The sequence below is a fragment of the Mus pahari genome, chromosome 15 (assembly GCF_900095145.1).
Source record: "Mus pahari chromosome 15, PAHARI_EIJ_v1.1, whole genome shotgun sequence".
Taxonomy (NCBI): Eukaryota; Metazoa; Chordata; class Mammalia; order Rodentia; family Muridae; genus Mus; species Mus pahari.
This window is the reverse complement of record NC_034604.1, coordinates 6,174,004-6,195,752: the sequence shown is the minus strand read 5'-3', so window position 1 is coordinate 6,195,752 and position 21,749 is coordinate 6,174,004. Positions and strand designations below refer to the sequence as shown.

The 21,749-nt window shown below is 37.4% G+C and overlaps 2 protein-coding genes across 3 annotated transcripts in view; one reads left to right on the top strand and one right to left on the bottom strand.

The window, feature by feature from the left end:
• Usp14 (ubiquitin specific peptidase 14) overlaps positions 1-7,314 on the top strand; it is a 34,860-nt gene extending 27,546 nt beyond the window's left edge. For both annotated transcript variants that reach the window (XM_021214904.2, XM_021214902.2), the window contains 4 exons: positions 316-444; positions 3,188-3,245; positions 3,674-3,781; positions 4,703-7,314. In XM_021214904.2, coding sequence (XP_021070563.1) covers positions 316-444; positions 3,188-3,245; positions 3,674-3,781; positions 4,703-4,854 — 447 coding nt within the window. In that variant the 3' untranslated portion in view covers positions 4,855-7,314. The remainder of the gene's footprint in view (positions 1-315; positions 445-3,187; positions 3,246-3,673; positions 3,782-4,702) is intronic.
• Positions 7,201-21,749, bottom strand: part of Thoc1 (THO complex 1) — a 37,786-nt gene continuing 23,237 nt past the window's right edge. Inside the window, exons 12-21 of the mRNA XM_021214574.1 lie at positions 16,353-16,453; positions 14,224-14,290; positions 13,976-14,026; positions 13,818-13,888; positions 13,427-13,522; positions 12,804-12,869; positions 10,772-10,855; positions 8,648-8,795; positions 8,044-8,119; positions 7,201-7,606 (exon numbers count right to left, since the gene is read on the bottom strand). Coding sequence (XP_021070233.1) covers positions 7,311-7,606; positions 8,044-8,119; positions 8,648-8,795; positions 10,772-10,855; positions 12,804-12,869; positions 13,427-13,522; positions 13,818-13,888; positions 13,976-14,026; positions 14,224-14,290; positions 16,353-16,453 — 1,056 coding nt within the window. The 3' untranslated portion in view covers positions 7,201-7,310. The remainder of the gene's footprint in view (positions 7,607-8,043; positions 8,120-8,647; positions 8,796-10,771; positions 10,856-12,803; positions 12,870-13,426; positions 13,523-13,817; positions 13,889-13,975; positions 14,027-14,223; positions 14,291-16,352; positions 16,454-21,749) is intronic.

The window sequence follows — 21,749 nt, the reverse complement described above, 5'->3', positions numbered from 1 at the left end:
TCCTCCTATTTTCCCTCAGCCTTACAGCCCTATTGCTTCCCAATTTCATGGGGCACTATGACACCACAGAGTCATTTTCAACTTTATGAATTAGAAATATTATTTTGAAAGTCTTATATGACTGGGCAGTGGTAGCAAATGCCTTTAACCCTAGAACTCTGGAGGCAGAGGCAGGTGGATTTCTGAGTTCAGGACAGCCAGGGCTACACAGGAAAAACCCTGCATTAAAAAAGAAGAAAGAGTTTATGTATTTTGATTAATTGTCCTTTTTCATTTGTTTTTCTGCTTTTTTGTTTGTTTGTTTGTTTATTGCAGGATGTTAAATTTCCTCTTATGTTGGATGTTTATGAACTCTGTACACCAGAACTTCAGGAGAAAATGGTCTCTTTTCGGTCAAAATTCAAGGATCTAGAAGATAAAAAAGTGAATCAGCAACCAAATGCAGTAGGTTCCTTTTGCTATACTTACCACTGCCATTTAAATCCTCATTTAGTGCCCAGGAGTTATTGTTATGAAATGGTCAGCCTGCATTTCAGTTAGAAGGTGCATATGTCTTGATGCAGGCCTCTTACAGCTGGAGATGCATTACCGTGCCGGAAGCAGGGCTCTGCTGTCGTAAAGCAGGCTCCTTATATGCTCTGTAGTCTACAGCATATGTACATTTCACATGAAATATGCATTTCTCGTATGTGATGATATTCCTTGTGAGGCATTTTAATGGGAAGTACAGAATATACCTTCTTAGTCTTATTATCCTTTATCATGTTTCTATGCTTTTGTAATTTCAAAAAAGTTACTATGTGAAATTAAGCTCCCAATATTTTTAGACATAAACTTTTGAATTAACTCATTCATACTTCATAATTCCTCCGAAGTCATCGGGTTTTGTATGTCAGTAGTTACGTTTGTATGTCAGTAGTTACGTTTGTATGTCAGTAGTTACGTTTGTATGTCAGCAGTTACGTTTGTATGTCAGTAGTTACGTTTGTATGTCAGCAGTTACGTTTGTATGTCAGCAGTTACGTTTGTATGTCAGTAGTTACGTTTGTATGTCAGTAGTTACGTTTTTGCTCCTGAATAGTGTTTCCTTGTCTGGGCATCCTGTAAGCCATTCCATTGTTAAGTGACACATTATTTTCAGTCTATTATGAATAAAGCTGATAAAATGTTTATTTGCAGAAATTAGTGTAAGCAGGAGTTTTTCTGAAATGAATGTCCAAAAGTGTAATTGCTATGTTGCATGGTTGTAAATGCCCAGTTGTCAAGAAAGTGCCAAATGGTACCTGTTTTATATTCCTGTCAGCAATGCCTGACTGACTCGTGCTCTGAGAGCCTTTGCTGTTGTTACTAGGTTTCATTTGAGCTGATGGATAAGTTTGTGGTACTACCTTCATAATACTGTTTTTCATGTTTTGGTTGCCCTGTGTGTTCTCTGCTGAACTTTCTATTCTGTTGTAGATTGTAATTCTTAGCTATGCAGATTGCAAGTATTTTTCTCAAAGTTTGTAATTTTATCTCTTCATCCTCCTTATGGCAGAGAAAAAAGTTTAAAAGTTTGAAAATTTCTTTACTTAGGTATTTGATTCATTTAATTTCTGTTTAATAAGATGTTCAGATCCATTCTTTTGGGTATGATTATCCAGATTTCCAGGATATTAAACAAACAAACAAACAAACAAAAGAAACCTAGTATTTGCCAGTTGAATTATTCTGGCATCTTTGTAGATAATTGGTTGACAATAGATGTGAATGTGTTTATGAAGTTTTCAATTTTACTACAATCCTTTGTATATCTGTTCTATGGCCATACTACATTGTTTCTGTTTTATAAGATGGGATTCATGGGGTCCAGGCTAGTCATGAATTTGCTAGATGGTTGGGGGTAGCTTGAACTCCTCATCCTCCTGACTCCAGACCTCCAAAGTGCTTGTTTTTCAGGTGTGTGCCACAATATCATAACATACCCAATGCAGGTTCCTTATAAAGACTGGACTTGTGATCTCAAGTTTGTTCTTTTTAATGCTTCTGCAAGTGGCATCACTTTGTTGGTGTTGATCTTACATTCTGAGCTATTGTCTTTTTTTGTTGTTGTTGTTACCTGTTGTTCAAACAGACTTTGTAGAATTGTTTTCTTCATTTTGTTTTTGTTTTTGTTTTTGTTTTTTGAGACAGGGTTTCTCTGTGTAGCCCTGGCTGTCCTGGAACTCACTCTGTAGACCAGGCTGGCCTCGAATTTAGAAATCTGCCTGTCTCTGCCTCCCAAGTGCTGGGATTACAGGCATGCGCCACCACTGCCCGTGGTAGAATTGTTTTCTACTTGATGTAACTGTGTAAATAATCAATGTTTGGAGACTTCTTAGTTTTCAAAGGTTTGATTCAGTTTCCTGAAACTATAGGACACATACAGGATTATTCAAGTGATATATTTCACAATGTATCTGTTATTCTTATGTAATTGACTAATTTCATTTAGCAGATACCATTTGTCTATGGAATTGTCTGTGGTGATTTTCATTAGCTGTTTTCATGTGTGTAGGGCAAATCTAGCCCATTTCTTTACTGTTAACTATAATTTGTCTCTATTCTTGAGGATTCCCAATTTTATTGATATTTTAAGGTCTGGCTTTGTTTTGTTGAGTTTTCCACTTTCTATTATTTTTATTTGATTTGAGGCCTGTTTAATTTTTTTCCCCATTAGTAAGATGAGTTGAGGTAGTGAATTCTTACTACATTTTAGTTAATCATACTACTTTTAGTGTAGGCCTTTGTTCATATTACCTGAAATGGAAGCTGGCATGGCTTCGAGCGTTGAAACTTTACTTAGCTTCTTGTTCTGGTTATTTTTTGTTTTGTTTTGAGGTAGCCTTTGCTCCTGCAGGTTCACAGACATGGATTATTAACCTCACTGCTCTACCTCTGCTGTGTTAAAATTTTAGTTAGTGGCTTAACATTAGCCATATATCCAGGCAACATGTTATTGTTCTGTGATAATATTACATATTATTGAAGTCTTTGGCTTAACAGTTTTTATGATAAGTGTAGTTTATTTATTTCACACGACAGACTATTATGTTGTCTGTGATTCAGTGATTTGTAGATAGTGTAAATATTTATATAATTAAGTACTCAACAAGAATATGTATTCATTTCCAATATCACAATTTAAAATTATGATTTTTCTCCTTAGAATGACAAGAATAGTCCTCCAAAAGAGATTAAGTATGAACCCTTTTCATTTGCTGATGGTAAGTGGATGTCTCAGTTCGATTGTATACATTTAAGTTAGATTGCATGTTCTACCATTTATCCTTTTAATCATATACCATGCACTCCCTCACGCTCTCTTCTTTGGCTCACTCAGTAGAGAATGGTCTGGAATTCACCATGTAGCTAACAGTGGTCTCAAGGTTATTTGTACTCTACCTTAGCTTCCCAAGAATTGGTGTGACAGACATAAGCCACCATCCCTGGTCTAAATTTAGGCATTTTGAAAAATAATGTCCTTAATATAACTTAAATAAAGTAGTACTTTAGACTTAATTGTAGCTCTGCACAGTAATATGTAATCCAGTAGAGCAGTGTTTCTCTAGTCTTAACTTGATAATTGTTATTTTGACTGAGCAGAGCACATGTCTATTTGTTGCCTGTTTTAATTGAATCCCTTTTCTTTAAGATATTGGCTCCAATAATTGTGGCTACTATGACTTACAAGCAGTGTTAACTCACCAGGGAAGATCTAGTTCTTCAGGTCATTATGTATCATGGGTGAAAAGAAAACAAGGTAAAGAGTATTATTACAGTTGCTAACTACTTTACTATTACAAACTTTATAGCATTGTAGGTGTTTTTGTTTGTGAACTTCATGCCTTTTAAAAATGAAAGATAATTGCCTAGTCTGTATGCAGGTGTGTGTATGTGTATGGGTGCATGTGTATATAGGCCAGAATCTTCCATTAGCATTTCCTTGACACTTTCTTGCTGAGCCTAGAGCTAGATTGAAGTAGACCGGCTGTCAGGGAGCGCAGGTAACTGCTGATTTCCCTAGCCCCTCAGCACTAGGGATATAGACAGGAGCCATCACATAGTTTTTGCCTGGAGATCAAAACTCAGGTTTTCTTTTGTGTGACAGGCATATCACTGAGTAAATTTCCCAGTCTCTTCTCAGTGTTAAGGCCCTCTAAGTTTGCTTATCTTTTATATGCAAACTTACAATATCAGCAGTTATGTCTGAGAAAGTTAGCTTAAAATGACAATTTCTAAAGGAAAAAAATTATGAAGTGGTATGGATTTACTTTTTGTCTCAGTGTTGTTGGCTTAATATGGCTGGATACTTATGTTTTTTTGTTTTGTTTTTTTTTTAAATGATACTGGGATCAAGCCAAAGATATCTTTCTTGCATATGCTGAGAAAGTACTTGGCAACCAAGTTCCTTTTGTATTTGTCTGGGTTCATACTTGATTGGCACACACCATGAAGCTTTGGAGAACTGCAGCATGTACTGGAAACAGTGAGAGTAGAATGGCAGATCGTGCATTAGAAGTAATAGCCATGATGTCATGGATATTTTGAAATCATATTGAACCTGCATGGCCCCTAGGCCATGCTTGAAGAGCTGTTCATCAGGTGGAATATTGTTGCACATCAGATCAGTTCCTTTTGCACCAGAACTCTGAAAATAATGGTGTGTTTCTTCTTAATTTAGATGAATGGATCAAATTTGATGACGATAAGGTCAGCATTGTAACCCCAGAAGATATTCTGCGGCTGTCTGGTGGTGGAGACTGGCACATTGCTTATGTTCTACTTTATGGGCCTCGAAGAATTGAAATAATGGAAGAAGAAAGTGAACAGTAATCTTCAATTTAGCTATTTATGCTTAGGTGTGAATGTTTTTGTTGTTGTTGTTGTTGTTGAACATTTCTATAATCTTGCGCTCTAAAGAGAATGAGAACAGAACCAAGCCACTTGTGCATCTTCAATCTTAAGACTGTGGAAAATTACGTTTGGGTGCTACCTGGTGTAAAGGTAGCTTCAAGACATTCTTCAGAATCTCATTTTTGCATTAATTCTTAGAAATTCTTGGCTGAAATTTAGCAGTGATGTTTATTGCACACCTATTTGTTGTTCTTGCATGGTTAATATCACCGTTCAGTAGCTGCCCGTCCTTTGCCTTATCTAACCAATATTTTTCTAGGAAGGTGGAAAACTGTTGCTCTCATCGTGTAACTCAGTGCTGCTGTCCACATCCCATCAACTGGGTGCAATCAAGTATTGTCCAGACTGACTGTTGCTGGCCTTTCATGACTTTACAATAAATTGTGATCAATAAGAACACACTTGATTATACACTTATTATTGTGTCTCTAATGTACTGTGGTTTATATTTTAAACTTTGCATTGGTTTTTGTAGTAATCATAATGTGTAAACAAGCTCTGGTTGCTTGGAAACCAAGGATAATAATAAAAAAATAAGGAAAAAGAGGGATTAACAACTTTTGACATCGTTTCTTTTTAGCATTAGAGCTTGGCTGAAGAGTCAGATGGATTCAGTACTATACAGTTTCCGCAAATGGCTAATAATCCTAAGCAGTCAAGAATCCATTTAAAATACAAGAAACTTTAGCTTGGCCAGTGTTATTACAAAAGAAATACAAAATAGTAAAGGTGATGAATCAGTTCCTTTGGACAGTGAATTCTGTGATCAGTTTCATTCTCATACATTTGTTGTTTCTATTTTCTTCCCCAAAGTCTTTATGCCCATCTTGAAAGTTACTGATTTTTAAAATTAAGATATACATTACCAAGAGTATTGTTTATTAATCTACTGACTACCCAGTGAGTAAGTCAGTCCTTAGATATTTCAGGAACTTTAGCAATCTATGGAAAGGGTGAAGTGTTGAATATTAGTGAACTGATCTGATTTGGATTATTAATAACATTTCAGGAATATTAGGACATCTTGGACCTTATGTTTTAATGCTCTGTAAAGTACCCAAGATTCCTTTAGGATAATAAATCTGTAACAGTGTGGGTAAGTCAGCATTTTAGGTTTGTAAATAGTTTGGTATCTTAAACATTATTAGCAGTTGAGACTCCTTACAATGGGGAGTGAAAACATGGAATGAAACAGTACTCTGTGTATATAGTTTATGTCATGACCCCTGGGTCTTATTTGCTAGAACAGTTGTAGAATGAAGTAATTTGGCACCTGTGTTTTCCTACTTAACCAGGTGAGGTAGATTTAGAACAAATATGCCAAAACTATGTTTAGAATGCATTAAGAATTAAAAAAAAAACTATTATACAAAAAGCTTGGTGATAGTTTATTTGACCTAAAAAAGCATTCCAAAAATAATTCTTTAAAGTAGAAATAGTATTTCCATCATTTTGTTTTAAATAAGGTTTGTTTTAGAATGCATCCTTGAATGTAAGAGAGATGAGGCAAAAAACATTCTCCTTCCTTTCAATTCCTGAACATGCCTTAATTTGCTTACTGCAGAAGACATCTGGAGGCTAGGGTCACTGCTTTCCGAGCTAGTAGAGTGCAGTTCACCACTTCACAGTGGTCTGCCCAGTAGCCCTTCCTAAACACCCACAGGAAATGCTGTATGGGAACAGAACATGAACATCTTAACCTTCACCCAGTATACATACAGGGTATTTTCATATATCAAGTGAACTGACAGGAATCCCTGGGTGTTTAAAGACTTGAGGAGGTCAAGTAATCTTTGTAAAGCTAAAGGAGTAGTTGGGTCTTAGATTCCACTTCACATAAAGTTAGAGCTAGCAAACATTTTGTTTTGGCCAAACAGCAAATGATTTGGTTTTTGCAGGCCCCTGGCTATCAGTTTGAACTCTTTGCTATTGTAGTGTAAACATGTCAGAGTGCCAGTAAAACACTTAAACTATCCATGGTTTGCTGATCCTCTTCTTTCCAGCTTGAGAATAAGATTACAGTCCTAAGGTTTCAGAAGTGTCATCTTGTGATTTCAGAATAAGTTTTTATAACCGATAGCATGCAGGAAACTAATTTGGGACAGGACTGTAAGTAGTACTCATTTAATTTCACTATAAAAATACTTAACAAAAATTAGTCTGTGATCTTGAGGTCCTTTACTCTGGCCATTTTCCCACCCTGTCCTCCACTCCAATGCCTGTTCTGTATGTGGTTTTTGGAGCACCAGCCAACTGTACAATAGCTGTTATAAAAGTGTTTATTGTTTACCAAAACCAGTGAACCATTTATCAAATGCTGCTTGGTAACAAAATCTTATCACTGTTTGATAAAAAAGAAAATTAAAGGAAGAAAGCTAACTGTTTGTTTCAGTGTCATTAGTTAGACTTTCTGCAAGGTCACTTAATCCAGACTTGTTTAGTGCACTAATCAGGTTATCAGTTGTTGCATGAACTCCTTCTTGATCTTGCCAGGCAACAAGGAGCTGCTTGGCTCTCATCTTCATGTCTTCACTGTCACACTCAATCTGCCTAATATCGGAGTCTTTAATTTCCAGGTAAGGAGCCAAAATCTTCCACTGCTCACCAAGTTTGTTGGCAAATGACTCTATCTGCTCCCCTGTTATAGGTTTATCTCGCCGAACATCTGGACCTAGATAGAAAACAGATATAAATTATGTGCAAAATATAGAGATGTGCAATTAAAGTATTTGAAAGAACTGTAAAGCTAAAATGACCTCTGGGTTACTAGTCCCCTAAAACTTTTAAGACTTGAAAATTTTTCATAGGCATATACACTCAAAGCTATTTTAATTAGAAACACTTTCTTATGGAGGAGATACTCCAATTCCCACTAGTTAGAGCTTAAGCTCTTCTGTAAAACACCTTTCTTCTTTACCTTTTAAAATTATCATTTCCAAATTTCATTCTATAAAATGTGTTTTAAGTGACTCATGTTTTTAATTTCATATTTTAAGTCAAAAGATAGTGAGATAAAATGGTAGAACTAATTAGCTCTCAACAAAGAGAAAACAAAGCTCCCCAGCCTTTTCCAATTTTGTAAAATAGCCAAGAAAATTGAGTTCTTACTTTCATTTTCCTTTAGTAAAGCATCATTATCTTCTTCATCTTCATCTTCACCTGTTTTTATTTCTTCAGAAGGGGGCTATAATAAATGAAGAACAATGACATTTAAAAGAACCCCAGTTTCTGAAGATTTGGTATAAGATTTGGGTAGAAAGAAGACTGAGAAGCATCAACAGGCAGGTTTGCAAATACCTAAGCCTTAGGCAGTGTTGTCTAAGGGGCGACAGAAAACTGATCATGTCCATCATTACCATACTGTTACAACAGTGGAAGAGAGCAGAGTAGAAGAGACTCTGCCAGGTGAGCTACTGCCACTCTTAGACCCTGCTTTTGACAACAGACAGTAAAACACATTGGCAAGTTTACTGAAGATAGTACTTCTAACACTTTGGGTAAATTTCATGTTGCACAGAAAATTACCAGTATCTCTTAGTTTTACATTTTTCTCTGTAATTGTATATTCAACAACATCCTCACCCCCATTCTAAAACATGATGGTCTGCAGATTACTATTTTTGTGGGAAAAGCTAAAGTGAATTCTGCTCAAATAATGATAATAGTTTTCAAGCAGATAATGGTAATGGGAACAATGAGGTATATCACTTACTGGTAGTTCCTTGGCTAGTTTTATCACCATGTTTTCTAGATACTCTGGTAGACTCTTAAACTGCTGGTTGGTTGGCTGGAAGAAGTGAGGGCTTCTCCGGGCTAAGAGTCTAAGAGCTCTCCATCCATAATTTGAATTATTTACGGCTCTATAAGAAGAGATGTCAGCCTTGTAATTTATAGTACTCAGTTCCATAGTTATTTTCATGTAACGAGCGTCACGAAATTTTATGCTCTTGGAAATAACAGCTCAAAGTATACCATCTCATAATTTGAAAGTCTATATATTTTGCTTTATTTTAACAAGTCAATAGTCTTATATCCCTAGTCCTGGCTACTAGACGCTATGCATAGAAACCACCCAGTTATAAAGGAAAAGATAATTGTATCCGTATCCATTTTCTGTAATGTTACCTATAGATTTATGTTTAAAACCTAAATGTTTCAAAATCTAATTAGTCTTACCTGCTGAGGTCTAAAATGTTCCAAATCTGGAAAAAGAACACTTAGGGCTTCAAGTATTTTGAGTAAGTGAGTAAGGGACATGTATTTAGAGTTGTATTATATAATGGCTAATCTTTAATTCATATAACATCAACCTCAGTGAATTAAAAAATGGCTCAGAATGCCAAAGCAGCAAATATCCAGTAGCCGCAGTAATGACATACTGATGTCAAGAATAGAATGGGAAACTGAGAAACAAGGACCCATGAGAAATCTTAAGTACCCGACTCCCACCACCACCAATGACAAATCTGCAGCAAGTACAAATGTCCACTTAGGACTTTTTAGGATTTGCCCACCTCACGAACCCCAAATACAGACTTGCAATCTTATTTATTTAGTGGTATATAAACAGTTAATTTTAAGTATGAGAAAGATTTTAAGCATGAGATGAGACTTGTGCATATCTTACTTTGTTATATTGATAGACTTCATAAGTCACACTAACCTCAAACTTAATCTTCAGCTTCCTGAGTGCTGGGATTATAGGTCTGTGCTACCAAGCCTGCTGCTGTGCAGGCATGCACATGTGTATTTATTTTAGGCAGGTTCTTATTGTATAGACCAGGCATAGAAATCACCTGCCTTCTGCTTTTTAGGCACTGGGATTAAAGGTGTGTCTATCTATCTTAGATTTCAATTGTGTCTGGTGTTTTGCCTGTATGACTGTGTAAAGAAGGCCAGAAGAGCATGTCAGACCCACTGGAACTGGATGGTGAGCCACCATGTGGGTGCCAGGGATGAGACCTGGGTCTTCTGGAAGAGCAGTTGGTGTTCTTAACCCGAGTCATTTTCCAGCCTATAAAGATCACTCTGGTGCAAGGAGAACAGAACTCAAAATTAAGAGGTTGGAGTATGTAAAAAGTTACCACAGGGTCAAAGCTAGTTATGTTGTGTACTAACTACTTGCTGTGCATGGATCAAAATCAGTTATTTCATCTTCAGAATGTGAAATGAGTGGTTACTATGTGGCAAATGAGAAAAGTGGCACAGGGATTATTTGTTAGAACCTGGCCAGTAAGTGGTACATGGGAAGAGAACAAGAGGGCCCCTGCCTTTAAATCACAATTCCAGAACACCTTCCTAAAAACTAAAAACTTTGCTGTCACATGGGACACTTTTAGACTGAATCTTAAAAGTTACTGTAGGAATTTCTCTAGACAGCAGGTGTGGAGGCAGGTGGAGGGGCAGCAAGGTCACCAAAATTGAGACAGGTCTACTGACAGATGCTGTTGGGACCTTAAAAAACAAAAAAGAATACTGGAGTGACAGGGAACACAGTCTCAAGTGGATGGGCTGACAAGAATGGGAGGTGGGTAAGGAAGTGAGGACAAAAACTAAACTGGCTAGCAGGAAAGATTGTTTTGGAGAATAAACAATAGAGGTAAAGGTCAGAAGGAGGTGTGGGGTGAGGGCTGAGGGTTCTTCAATTTCAAATGGGTTATTCTGACATATTTGAGAGCCAAAAGGAATTGACACTGAAATAAGGATGTTATAGTGATGTGAACTGCACGCATAAACTCATCTAAAAGCACTACTTTGCTGACTTAACTGTAGCATACAGAGGATTCCTAAGAAAACATGCTGAAAATTAGCATCATTTCATTATACCATTACTTACTTATATTCACTTTCAACCATGTTTTCAGGATCTGCTTGTTCAATAGCTTCTTCAAAGAACTCCTCCAAAGTTGGCATGTATTCTCTGGTCATTGTAAAGTAAACAGTGAGGTTTATGGGTAGTACTCTAAAAGGGTGGCAGTATGAATTTTAACAGTATTCACATGTGATAATTACACCTAAGACCTAAATGGAGGGACTCTAGATCTCTTTAAGATAAAGACTGAGAGCTCAATTCTAAAATGGGACAATAAAGAAGGTATAGGTCTGAAAACTATTCACTCTATATTTCATCAAACCATGACTGTACTATTCATTTTTGAAGACTTCTGTCTGATCTGATAAGCTCTGCCTATCATACCTTTATTCTTTTAGTTTCAACATGGTCATATCTTTGTTTTTATGGCATGTGTTTTATAATCAGTACGTAGCTAAATATTTAAAATACCTATCAATCTGTCTTCACACCAGGATGTCTGATTGTTGTTCATTTGAATTTAATTCTTTCCTTGTGTACTTTTGGTCCTTCCTTCCTTCCTTCCTTCCTTCCTTCCTTCCTTCCTTCCTTCCTTCCTTCCTTCCTTCCTTCCTTCCTTCCTTCCTTCCTTCCTCTCTCTTCCCTCCCCCCTCCCTCCCTCCCTCCCAATGTACCTTTGTACTCCTCATTTACTTTAGAAATTACATAATCTGTCTTTATAACTCTTTGAGGCTCTTATTCCTGTCTTCTGATTTTGTTTCTGAAGTCTGCTGTTAGTTTTCTCTTTTCACTCACCCTTCATTTTTCACATAGACAGATCTGGCTTATCTATTTAATGCTTAAGCCCAGATCTCCCCCCCCCCCCCACAGGGTTTCTCTGTATAGCCCTGGCTGTCCTTGAACTCAGAAATCCGCCTGCCTCTGCCTCCCGAGTGCTGGGATTAAAGGCGTGCGCCACCACACCCAAGCCCAGATATCTTAAACCAAAGAATTTATGAATTAAGCCTATTTAGTCCTGATCTTAAAAAGTGCTTCTTTCACACTTGTGTGTTCTCTCTGCTGGGTTTTTGCTCAACTTTGTGTTTGTATTGTCTCTTAACAAGTCTCCCAGCTGATGGGATTACTACAGTAGTGAGCCACTACACCCAACTATCTGGTCCTTTGTGACAGTGCCAAGTTTTTCTTGTTTTAGCTGCTACTTCTTTTTACAGCCTTTAACTGATTCTAGTTTTATTTACTTATTTATGAGTATGTATGAGTATTTTGTCTTCATGTACATCTGTGCACCACTTGTGTCCTTGGTGCCCATGGAAGGCTGGAGAGGGTGTTGGATCCCCTAGGACTGGAGAGAATGAGTGCTATGAATAGAAGTTGGGTCCTCTGGAAGAACAGCCAGCATTAGTAACCACTGAGCCATCTCTCTAGATTCTTTATGAAACTCATGGTAGACTGTTCCCTTGACTGTAAATTTGGATGATAGTATTTTTAGGCTTTTTCCTCTGTTAATAGCTCCATCTGAAGGTCTGACCTTCAGAGATTTTATCACCAGCCTAGGATTTCCTAGCCGACAATTTTAGCCTTGGGTTCCCAATTGCTGCTGGTACTAGAAATGTCAGCTGCATGACATGCTCTTGTTTCTCAGGAAACCCCTAGCAGAAACAGACAAGCTTTCTGGTTTCTGCTCTTCTTGTCTCCCGATGCTTCTCCTCCTTTGCAGGCAGTGTCTCTCCTTAAACCAGGGAACCATACTCAGGTTCCTTTCCTGCATCTCTGAGTACCTTAAACTGGACCATCTTACTGCTCGCTCACTTGGAATATCAAATCATTCCTAACTAAGTTATTCTTTTGGTGTTGAGTTCCCATTTCTTTGTGAAACTTTTATTTTCTTGTGATCTCTAAAATTTACCAGCATTTCTAGATGTTTTAAGGTAAACTATATTCTGCCAGGCCCAAGGTTAATAACCACAATAAACTTTTAAGCTTTGATCATTCCTAAGAAAAGGTTTTATTATACTTTACTGAACACTGAGAAAATGAACAGAAGCTTTATACTTGCCTTGTCTCTGATTTACAGGCTTCCATATTATCAGGACAGAGATTCCAAAGCCTTGTTAGCTCCTCACTACAAAATAAGGCAGTCACAGTTTGTATTGATAGCATCCTCATAGTACATCATAAAACTGCATATTTAACATGAGTAGTGGGTCTGGGGGTGGTGACCCCTAGTATATAATGATAACCATTTCTCAGAAACTATTCAATAATAATAAAAAATGGAGAATTAACTGAAAGGTGACAGAACTGAACTGAATGATCACTGGCCCAAACATTTATACTATCCATGGCATAGAAAAGATGACAGCCTAGAGCCAAGGGCGTTTAAAGTGGGAGACAACAGGAAGGCTTAAGTAGTTGCCTAGCCTTAACAGCAGAGCCATCTCTTCGGTGTAACTGGAGAGTTCTTGTAGTAATATTTTCAAAATATAAAAATAGCAGTCAAGCCGGGTGTGGTGGCGCACACCTTTAATCCCAGCACTCGGGAGGCAGAGGCAGGCGGATTTCTGAGTTCGAGGCCATCCAGATCTACAAAGTGAGCCAGGGCTATACAGAGAAACCCTGTCTCAAAAAAAAAAAAAAAAATAGCAATCAAGAACATAGGAAAATGTGTGGTGGACATACTTTCCAATCAGAATTTTCTTGTTGGGCCCTTTGCCTAAGAAGTCTTCTGGGGCTGCTCTCTTCCGCACCACTCTTGTGGGCTTGGTATCTGATGCTCTGTGAAACAAAACATATATTCAGGGAACTGTATATGGATATGTGGTAAGCATTTGCCTAATGTGCACAAGCTTACAGCAAAATTATCAGAAAAACAAGTTAGCTATATTGCTTTTACCCTAAAATACAAAAGCTTTGTGGTATGATAGAACACTCATCAGACAGAAGACAAAATTACTACATTATAGGGCAAGTAGTCACTGCATTCTCAATAACACCAACTTATTCTGTGAATGCATGAACGTTTGATGTTCTATGAAATGTCCTGTTCATATTTCTTGTGGTGATTATTTACCTTTCTTTAACAAAACTTGGGCAACCTTCATTTTTCCATGAGTTCCAATTTTCCTCAGTGTTTAATATATGCTAGGATAAACAAAAGACATACATATCTGCATAAAAATATTTCGGGATTATACATGGTAGTAAGAAAACTAGTGATCGAATACATACCTCTACCATCTTTGAAAATCTTTCTCCATCAGGGGGATTTTCAGATAGCAGCTGTGATTAGAAAGAATATACTAAGGTTTCAACAACTTTCTGCATCAGAGGAGTGGTTTGTAGGCAGAGAACCAAGAAGTGTTTGTGTTCTTGTACCTGAGCTTAACTTTATCCTTATTTTCCTATTTGGGGCTGAAACAAAGAAAATTCTAAATTTCCATTTTTTCAATCATAGGTTTGTTGCATGTTGGACTTACTTGGTAGACTGATTTTGTAGTATCTTCAATCCAGAGTGATTGCTCATCAGTTAAAACATAATTTGAGCTAGAGAAAGAAAGAACAAATGCATGTCCAAGTTATAGCATTTGTTTTTATTTTTTTTATTTAATTAAATTTATTTATTTATTTATTTATTTTTTGGTTTTTTGAGACAGGGTTTCTCTGTATAGCCCTGGCTGTCCTGGAACTCACTTTGTAGACTAGACTGGCCTCGAACTTTGAAATCCCCCTGCCTCTGCCTCCGCCTCCCGAGTGTTGGGATTAAAGGCGTGCGCCACCACGCCCGGCACATATGTTTTTATATTGAGGCTATTCATGGCACCTTAAATTAATCATTCTGTGTGAAAAATTTCCTACAACCTTGACAAACATGAGAATTATTGACAAAATTCTTGCACTTCACTGGTCAAGTGTTAAAACTGAAGTCACGAAAGAATAAAGGCCAATAAGGCATTCAATTAACTGGTCTGACTATAAAGTAATAATATTTCATAAGTTTAAGAGAGATAAAAATCTAAGAAAGCATTAACATAATACTCCATATGGTACATATTCATATAGGCATGCTATATTTTTCTCTAAAACTGACTCAAAATACAATGGAAAAGGATACTGACAAAACTCAAATTATTAACAGTTTCCATTAACTATCCACTAATTGCTCCAAAGCCACCAACAAAGAAGGACGGAACTGCAGAACCATTTCATGCACATTTTAAAGAGAACACATTGATTTGGTGACTTCCCCAAAGCCCAAAGCTTTAATTCAACCTATGTCTGATTTCAAGCTCTTGATCTTTCTACATCACACTAAACTTTGAAATAGAAGAAAAAAATTACATTTTGGGTGGGAACCATGTGCTACTTCATGACAGTTCTGAAGGAACTGCAGTAAGTGCTGATACAGGACTATGGATTCAGCAGGGTACAATGGCATGGCCTTTATGCATCTCATATTGCACCGATTTGTGTACAAGCAACAGGATTCTGACTTCAGTTATGGACAAGTCAAGAATAAATGGTATGCTTTTTGTTGGAGGGGTTTAGATACAATACAGATCCTGACAAGGTTGTATGAAAACCTAAAACAACAGAACAGTGTGTAGAGAGGGTAACGGGGGCAGAGGTAGTGCTTTTCACCTTGTTTGTAGAAAAGGGTGTCTTATTGAGACCTGGTACTTGATGACTAGACTAGGCTAGGTGGCCAGCAAGCGTCAGAGATTCTCCTGTCTCCACATCTGCATCACTGAGATCACAAGATGTGTCCCTGTACCTGACGACTATGTAGGTGCTGGAGAATGAATTTGGATTCTCATTCACATCAGTCACTTCACCAACTGAGCAATCTTCCTAATGCCTAGAATTCACATTTGTTTCAAGATTTTCTTTGGTTCTTTCAGTTCTAATATCCTAGAAAGTTTATGCTATTGGAAGGTGTTATTTCCTTAGTTTACAATTTAGCATGATGCCTAGGTGAGGTAACAGAGATTTCTATGTAATAGAAATAAAAACTGGGAAAGTCTAGGATTCTGCAGGAGACTCACATTATCAAATGTGTATTTTGACACTTTAGCTAAAACAAATACCATACATCTAAAAGTTCCCAGTTAGCTGTCTAGTTGCTGTAGCATTAGTACTTTAAGGCATGTAGTAGCCAGTGAGATACCTCAGTGGGTAAAAGCTCTTTCTATGCAAATTTGACAACCTGAATTCCATACCTAGACCCTATGATAGAAAGTGAACTGACTTCTGAAAGGTGTCCTGGGACCTCCACAGGTGCACCATGGCACCCCTCCCTGTAATAGTAATTTTTAATTACAAAAAGTAAATTATGCTAGGCAGTGGTGGCGCACACTTTTAATACCAGCACTGGGGAGGCAGTGGCAGACAGATCTCCAAGTTAGAGGCCAGCCTGGTCTATAGATCGAGTTCCAGGACGCCTAGGGCTACAGACCCAAACCATGTCTCCAAAACAACACCCCCCACCCCTCCAAATCAAAAACAAACCAAAACAACAAAAGCAAAGCCCTGTGGCCTAAAACATACGAAAAATTCTTTGCAAGGTCTTCTCATTGCCACTGTTTATGTACTACACACATTAACTCACCTTTTGAATTTGACCTGTCCCTTGAGATATTGAAATAAAATGAGATACTGCAACAGGATGTGTCGACGAAAGTTACTGTCACTCAGTTGTAAATCCATCAACTATTCAAAATATAAGCACATACACAAAACAACACATTAAAACCAAGTATGACTAAAAGCACAAATTATACAGTTGTAGAAATGGAAGATTCTGTTTCATTAAAAAAAAGATGCTGAGAGCTTCCTCCTCGCTCAGCCCAAGAGCAGATCAGCAAGAGCACCACTCATTTTCTAGCCTGCAGTGAGATGGGGTTGGGTAAGCGAGCAGAAACAAGGAGATTATCGGTAAATTAAAAATGGGCTGCTTCTCTGTAGATTTTGGAGAACTAAATTGCATTGTAACTGTATTATAGAACATGGAGCCGAGTGGACCTGAGGATCATTACTGAGGACATTCTCTAGGAATCCTGTCACCTAGCTGCTTCTATTTTGAGAGTGAGTGGTGGTAAAAAGAAAGACATTCTGATAACAATCCCCCATACAGAGCTCAAGGATCGATAAAGACTTTTTACACACTTGTAGTTTTGCCTTGCTTTTCTTTTCCTTTCTTTTCTTTCTTCCACCACATACCAGGGTGTTCTATTATTAGCACCTTCTTTCACACTCATGACTCAAGCTGCATTGTTGTCTTACTATAACTGGCCTTTCTTCAGCTTTGGGAAATGAATATTTGGTTCTGTTCTTTTCGATATTCACCCTCCGCATGGGAATGGCACACCAGTGGTTTTCCTTTCCTCTAGATCCCAACTGACTTTACTGGCATCATAAAGGCTCTTAGCTTCTGGATTCTACCTCAACTGACAGGCACAGTCCTTTTACTTTGATATTTGTTGCAGTCACAAGTTAAGACTACTGATCACTCAGTCATTTCAGCTCTGGAGTCTTCCTCTCACAGTCCTGTACAGGAGGAGCAATTACAATCTCATATCCTTTCAGGGCTCACTCTGACCTGCTCCCAGTGTAGCTAATACTTCAGTATTACTAAGACAGACCCTTGAGCTCGCCATTGTGTTTATCTGTGAATCCTACACTGTTTTTTATTATAACTGAATTTTGGTTTAGTTGTTTCCTTAAGGTGTTGTGGGCCAAGAAATATATTAACACTATTGTGTAAATACATAAGCACTTAAAATACAGTAGCAAAACAAAACAGTAATTAGTGGGTCAGCTTTGGCTAAACCATTTTCAACCACTTACTGAACACTTAGAACTACAATCACCTTCTTTATACCAACCCTATGGTTCTACCCAGATAAAAAACCAAGTTGTTTGAACAAAATCACGTGGCTGGACTGGCACCCTAAGGGGAATATCTTCATTCTACTCAACCATCTTATTCTTTAAAGCCACCTCTCTTTTTTAAAACCTTTCCATTTTCAAAAACACTACTTACTACCCCTCAATTTCTATTTGCTTTTCAAGAGAAAAAAGTTTATTTAATCAGAACCCATTTAATTTCTTGCTTCCTCCTCAAAGGAAAACTTAGCTGTACCTAGACCTGTACCAGCTTTCTCATCTGCTTCTGTTGCATCTTCCTGCTCAAAGAAAATCCTTTCATCTGTGTGCCTCAGTCTAAGCAAGCCCCATTTGTTACCCCTTTCATCTGTGTGCCTCAGTCTAAGTAAGCAAGCCCCATTTGTTACCCCTGCTTCCCGACCCTTCTACCCTCTCTTCCTTCTTCCCAAGTTCCATTTTGTTGATATTAAATAGCCTCCCTGAGAGATACCTCACCATACTCTCTTCACCCTCCCCAAATGGCAAAGACGAAAAAGAAACAGCTATATTTATGGTTTTCAATTTGTCCTTTACCTGCTCTGATTTGTCTTTCTTACCATTCTGTATCTAAGATCACCAATGAGTCTATGCTGATATGAATATATGCTGAGTACATAAGTCTGAGCACTAGTTTTGTTCTACTGGGCATGCTTGGTTCCCATGAACTCAAGCTTTCCTATTTAACTAGTCATCCCTGCTTTCTCAATTTTCTACATCCCCCACTCCTTTCTTAGTGCCTCCCCAGCCTTAGTCTTCTATTTCCTCGTCTCCCCACCCTCTTTCCTCCTGATTAAGTCTTGGTTTTCTTCAGACTTTGGTTCCACACTTCTTTTTCTAATCTACACTTTCCAGTTGATCTCATACATTGTATACATTATTTGCCACTTAAAAACTAATCAAATCCCAAATCTATACTGTTAACCCAGATCTTGTTGCAAACCTCCAGAATCATATACTTAGCTGCTCAACAATTCTATTTCATGCTCAATTGCCATCTGGTTCATGAATAAAACAAAACTCATCAGTTTTTCTCATAAGGCCAGTTCTTTAGAACTGGCTAATTCACCACCCACTTGCCTAAGCAATAGCCATTTGTCTAAGAAACTCTAAGAAGGCCATCTGGAGGAAGCAGTAGCTTGACTGCAACCCCCAGCAGCAAATTTAAGGGAATAAAGGAACAAGGGCAGAACACAAAAACAGACACAAAGAACACTAAGAGAGGACCACAAGTGGGGAGGAAGTGATTACTAATAGTCTTCATTTCTAAGTGCCCTTTACCACATTTTTCTTCTTTATTTATCTCATGCTGGAAGCCAACTTTTATTGCTAGGAACATGGATTAAAAGTAGCATTCAACTAGACAGAACAGGCTGAGATGAGACTATGTGACCATGCACACTAACTACTTACCATCTTCTGAGGGAAATGAAGCTCAGAAGACAGAACTACTTATTTAAATCTTAAGAGCCAGCCAGTGACAGCAGAGACTAAACATCTTCAACCTTACTCTTTGTTTACAATATTTACACATTTTGTAGTTCCTTTTCTATTAGATGCCATCATTTTCATTGTGTCATGGATCAAATATTGCTTTGTAAACATTTTTGTTTCTAGAACAAAAGGCCTTTTATACTTCTTGACTTTTGCTAATTGCTTAGCTCAGGCCTCACCTTGCCTCATATTATTCTAAACATAAAATGGCTCATCTTGGGTCACTTATGCTGTCATCAATTTTCCATGAAAATTTTCCATGAAATATTCTTGGTAAAGCAAAGGCTAAATTTAAAATCTTCCATTTCTATCAATTCAACATAAAATACTTTACAAATCTGTACTAGGAAAAAAGTTTACTGCATTTCATTATTAAAACTTTCATTAACTGTAATAATACCATGAAACAAAAATATTCCTTATAAAATTAAATATTTCAAAAGTTTAAAAGGCACAAACAGTTCAATATTCACATATTACCACCTAGTTACTTGTTTCACATTTATTTAAAAAAAAAAAAAAAAAAAAAAACCACATTCTGAAACTGTTGAGTGCCGAATTCCCTCCATATTCCTATTCCCATCTCCTGCTATGGTAACCATTCTCACATGTTTGGTAATTATGATTTTTTTTTTTCCCGAGACAGGGTTTCTCTGTATAGCCCTGGCTGTCCTGGAACTCACTGTGTAGACCAGGCTGGCCTCGAACTCAGAAATTCNCCTGCCTCTGTCTCCCAAGTGCTGGGATTAAAGGCATGTGCCACCAATACCCAGTGGTAATTATGATTCTTAGGCATATTTTATAACATTAATATATATGTGGCATCTATAAACACTATACAGATACACTCAAACTATATCACATTGTTTTGTAATTTGCTATTTTCACACAATACTAGGTTTGAAATCTACTCACATAAATACATGTAGCTTTAGGTTCAGAAACTAAAAAACAAATTGTATGTGTGTGAGTGTGCGCACACACACACACACTATGGGAACTATATGGTGTCTTGTCAAAACTTGCATTCATACAAAAGCAGTCAGACAATACATATATGAAGGATCATGGCCACAAAAAGTAAAGCTTATTTTACAGATAAGTCAGATTTGGAGACAACTGTTCCCAGGTCATCCACTATGAGCTCTTCACTGAATTCTGTTGAATAAATTACTGCCCTGTGTATAAAAAAGGTTAGAACCTTGTTTCCAATTGTTCACTTACACATTATTTTTAAGTCAGTATAGCAAATCTTATGCTTTCCTTTGAGTGGGTATATGATTCTCTAGGATAGTGGTTCCCAACTTTCCTAATGCTATGACCTTTTAATACAGTTCCTTATGTTCTGGTGACACCCACCCAACCAATTAATTATTTTTGTTGCTACTTTATACTGTAATTTTCTTACAGTTATGAATTTCAATGTAAATATCTCTGTTTTTCAATGGTCTTATACAACCCTTATATACTGCCCAGTTTATGTGTCAACTTGACACAAGCTAGAGTCATCAGAGAGGAAGGAGCCCCAGTTGAAGAAATGTCTCCATGAGATCCAGCTGTCAGGCATCTTTCAATGGGAAAGGACCCAGCCCATGTTGGGTGGTATCATCCCTGGGCTGGTGGCCCTAAGTTCTATAAGAAAACAAGCTGAGCAAGTGATGGAGAACAAACCAGTAAGCAATACCCCTCCATGGCTTCTGCTTCAGCTCTTGTCTCCAGGTTCCAGTCCTGCTTGAGTTCTTGACCTGACTTCCTCCACTGATGGACTATGATCTGCAAATGTGAGCCGAATAAACCCTTTCCTCCTCAACTTGTCTTTTGGTCATTGTGTTTTGTCTCAGCAATAGAAACTAAGACATCTTGTGAAAGAGTCATTTGACTCCCAGAGGGGTTGCAACTGACAGATTAAGAACTGCTGCTCTAGGAGGTACAATTAGTAATAAACGTTTTTAACTTTAACACCTAAAAGTGTTAAAATGTTAAATCAGTATTTTCTCATATCTTTGTCCAAACAATTTATCTTGGGCTTTTTTTTTTTTTTTAAAAGACAAGGTCTATATAGCCCTGGCTCTCCTGAATCTTGCTATGTAGAATAGGCTGGCCTCAAACTCAGAGATTGGCCTACCTTGTCTTCTGAGCACACTAGACCATCTAGGGCTATACAGGAAGATAGATAGATAGATAGATAGATAGATAGATAGATAGATAGAACTAAAGCTAATAAAATCCTAAATGACATAGAACTAAGCCTGAGCTCTGCAATGATAACTTCCAAAAATGCAGAATTATGCTACCAAATATGCTTCTTTCTAAATTATCTTCATTGAAAATTTAATTATACTGTAGCCAGACACTGTGTTTAGGACAGTATGTAATCTTTGAAATTTGCTAAGACTTCCCTTATGATTTTTTTTAATTTCTTTTTTTATTAGATATTTTCTTTATTTACATTTCAAATGCTATCCCGAAAGTTCCCTATACCCTCCCCCCGTTCCCTTATGATCTTATACATAAATTTGTGAATGTCACACACACACACACACACACACACACACACACACACACACACACACACACACACACACACACA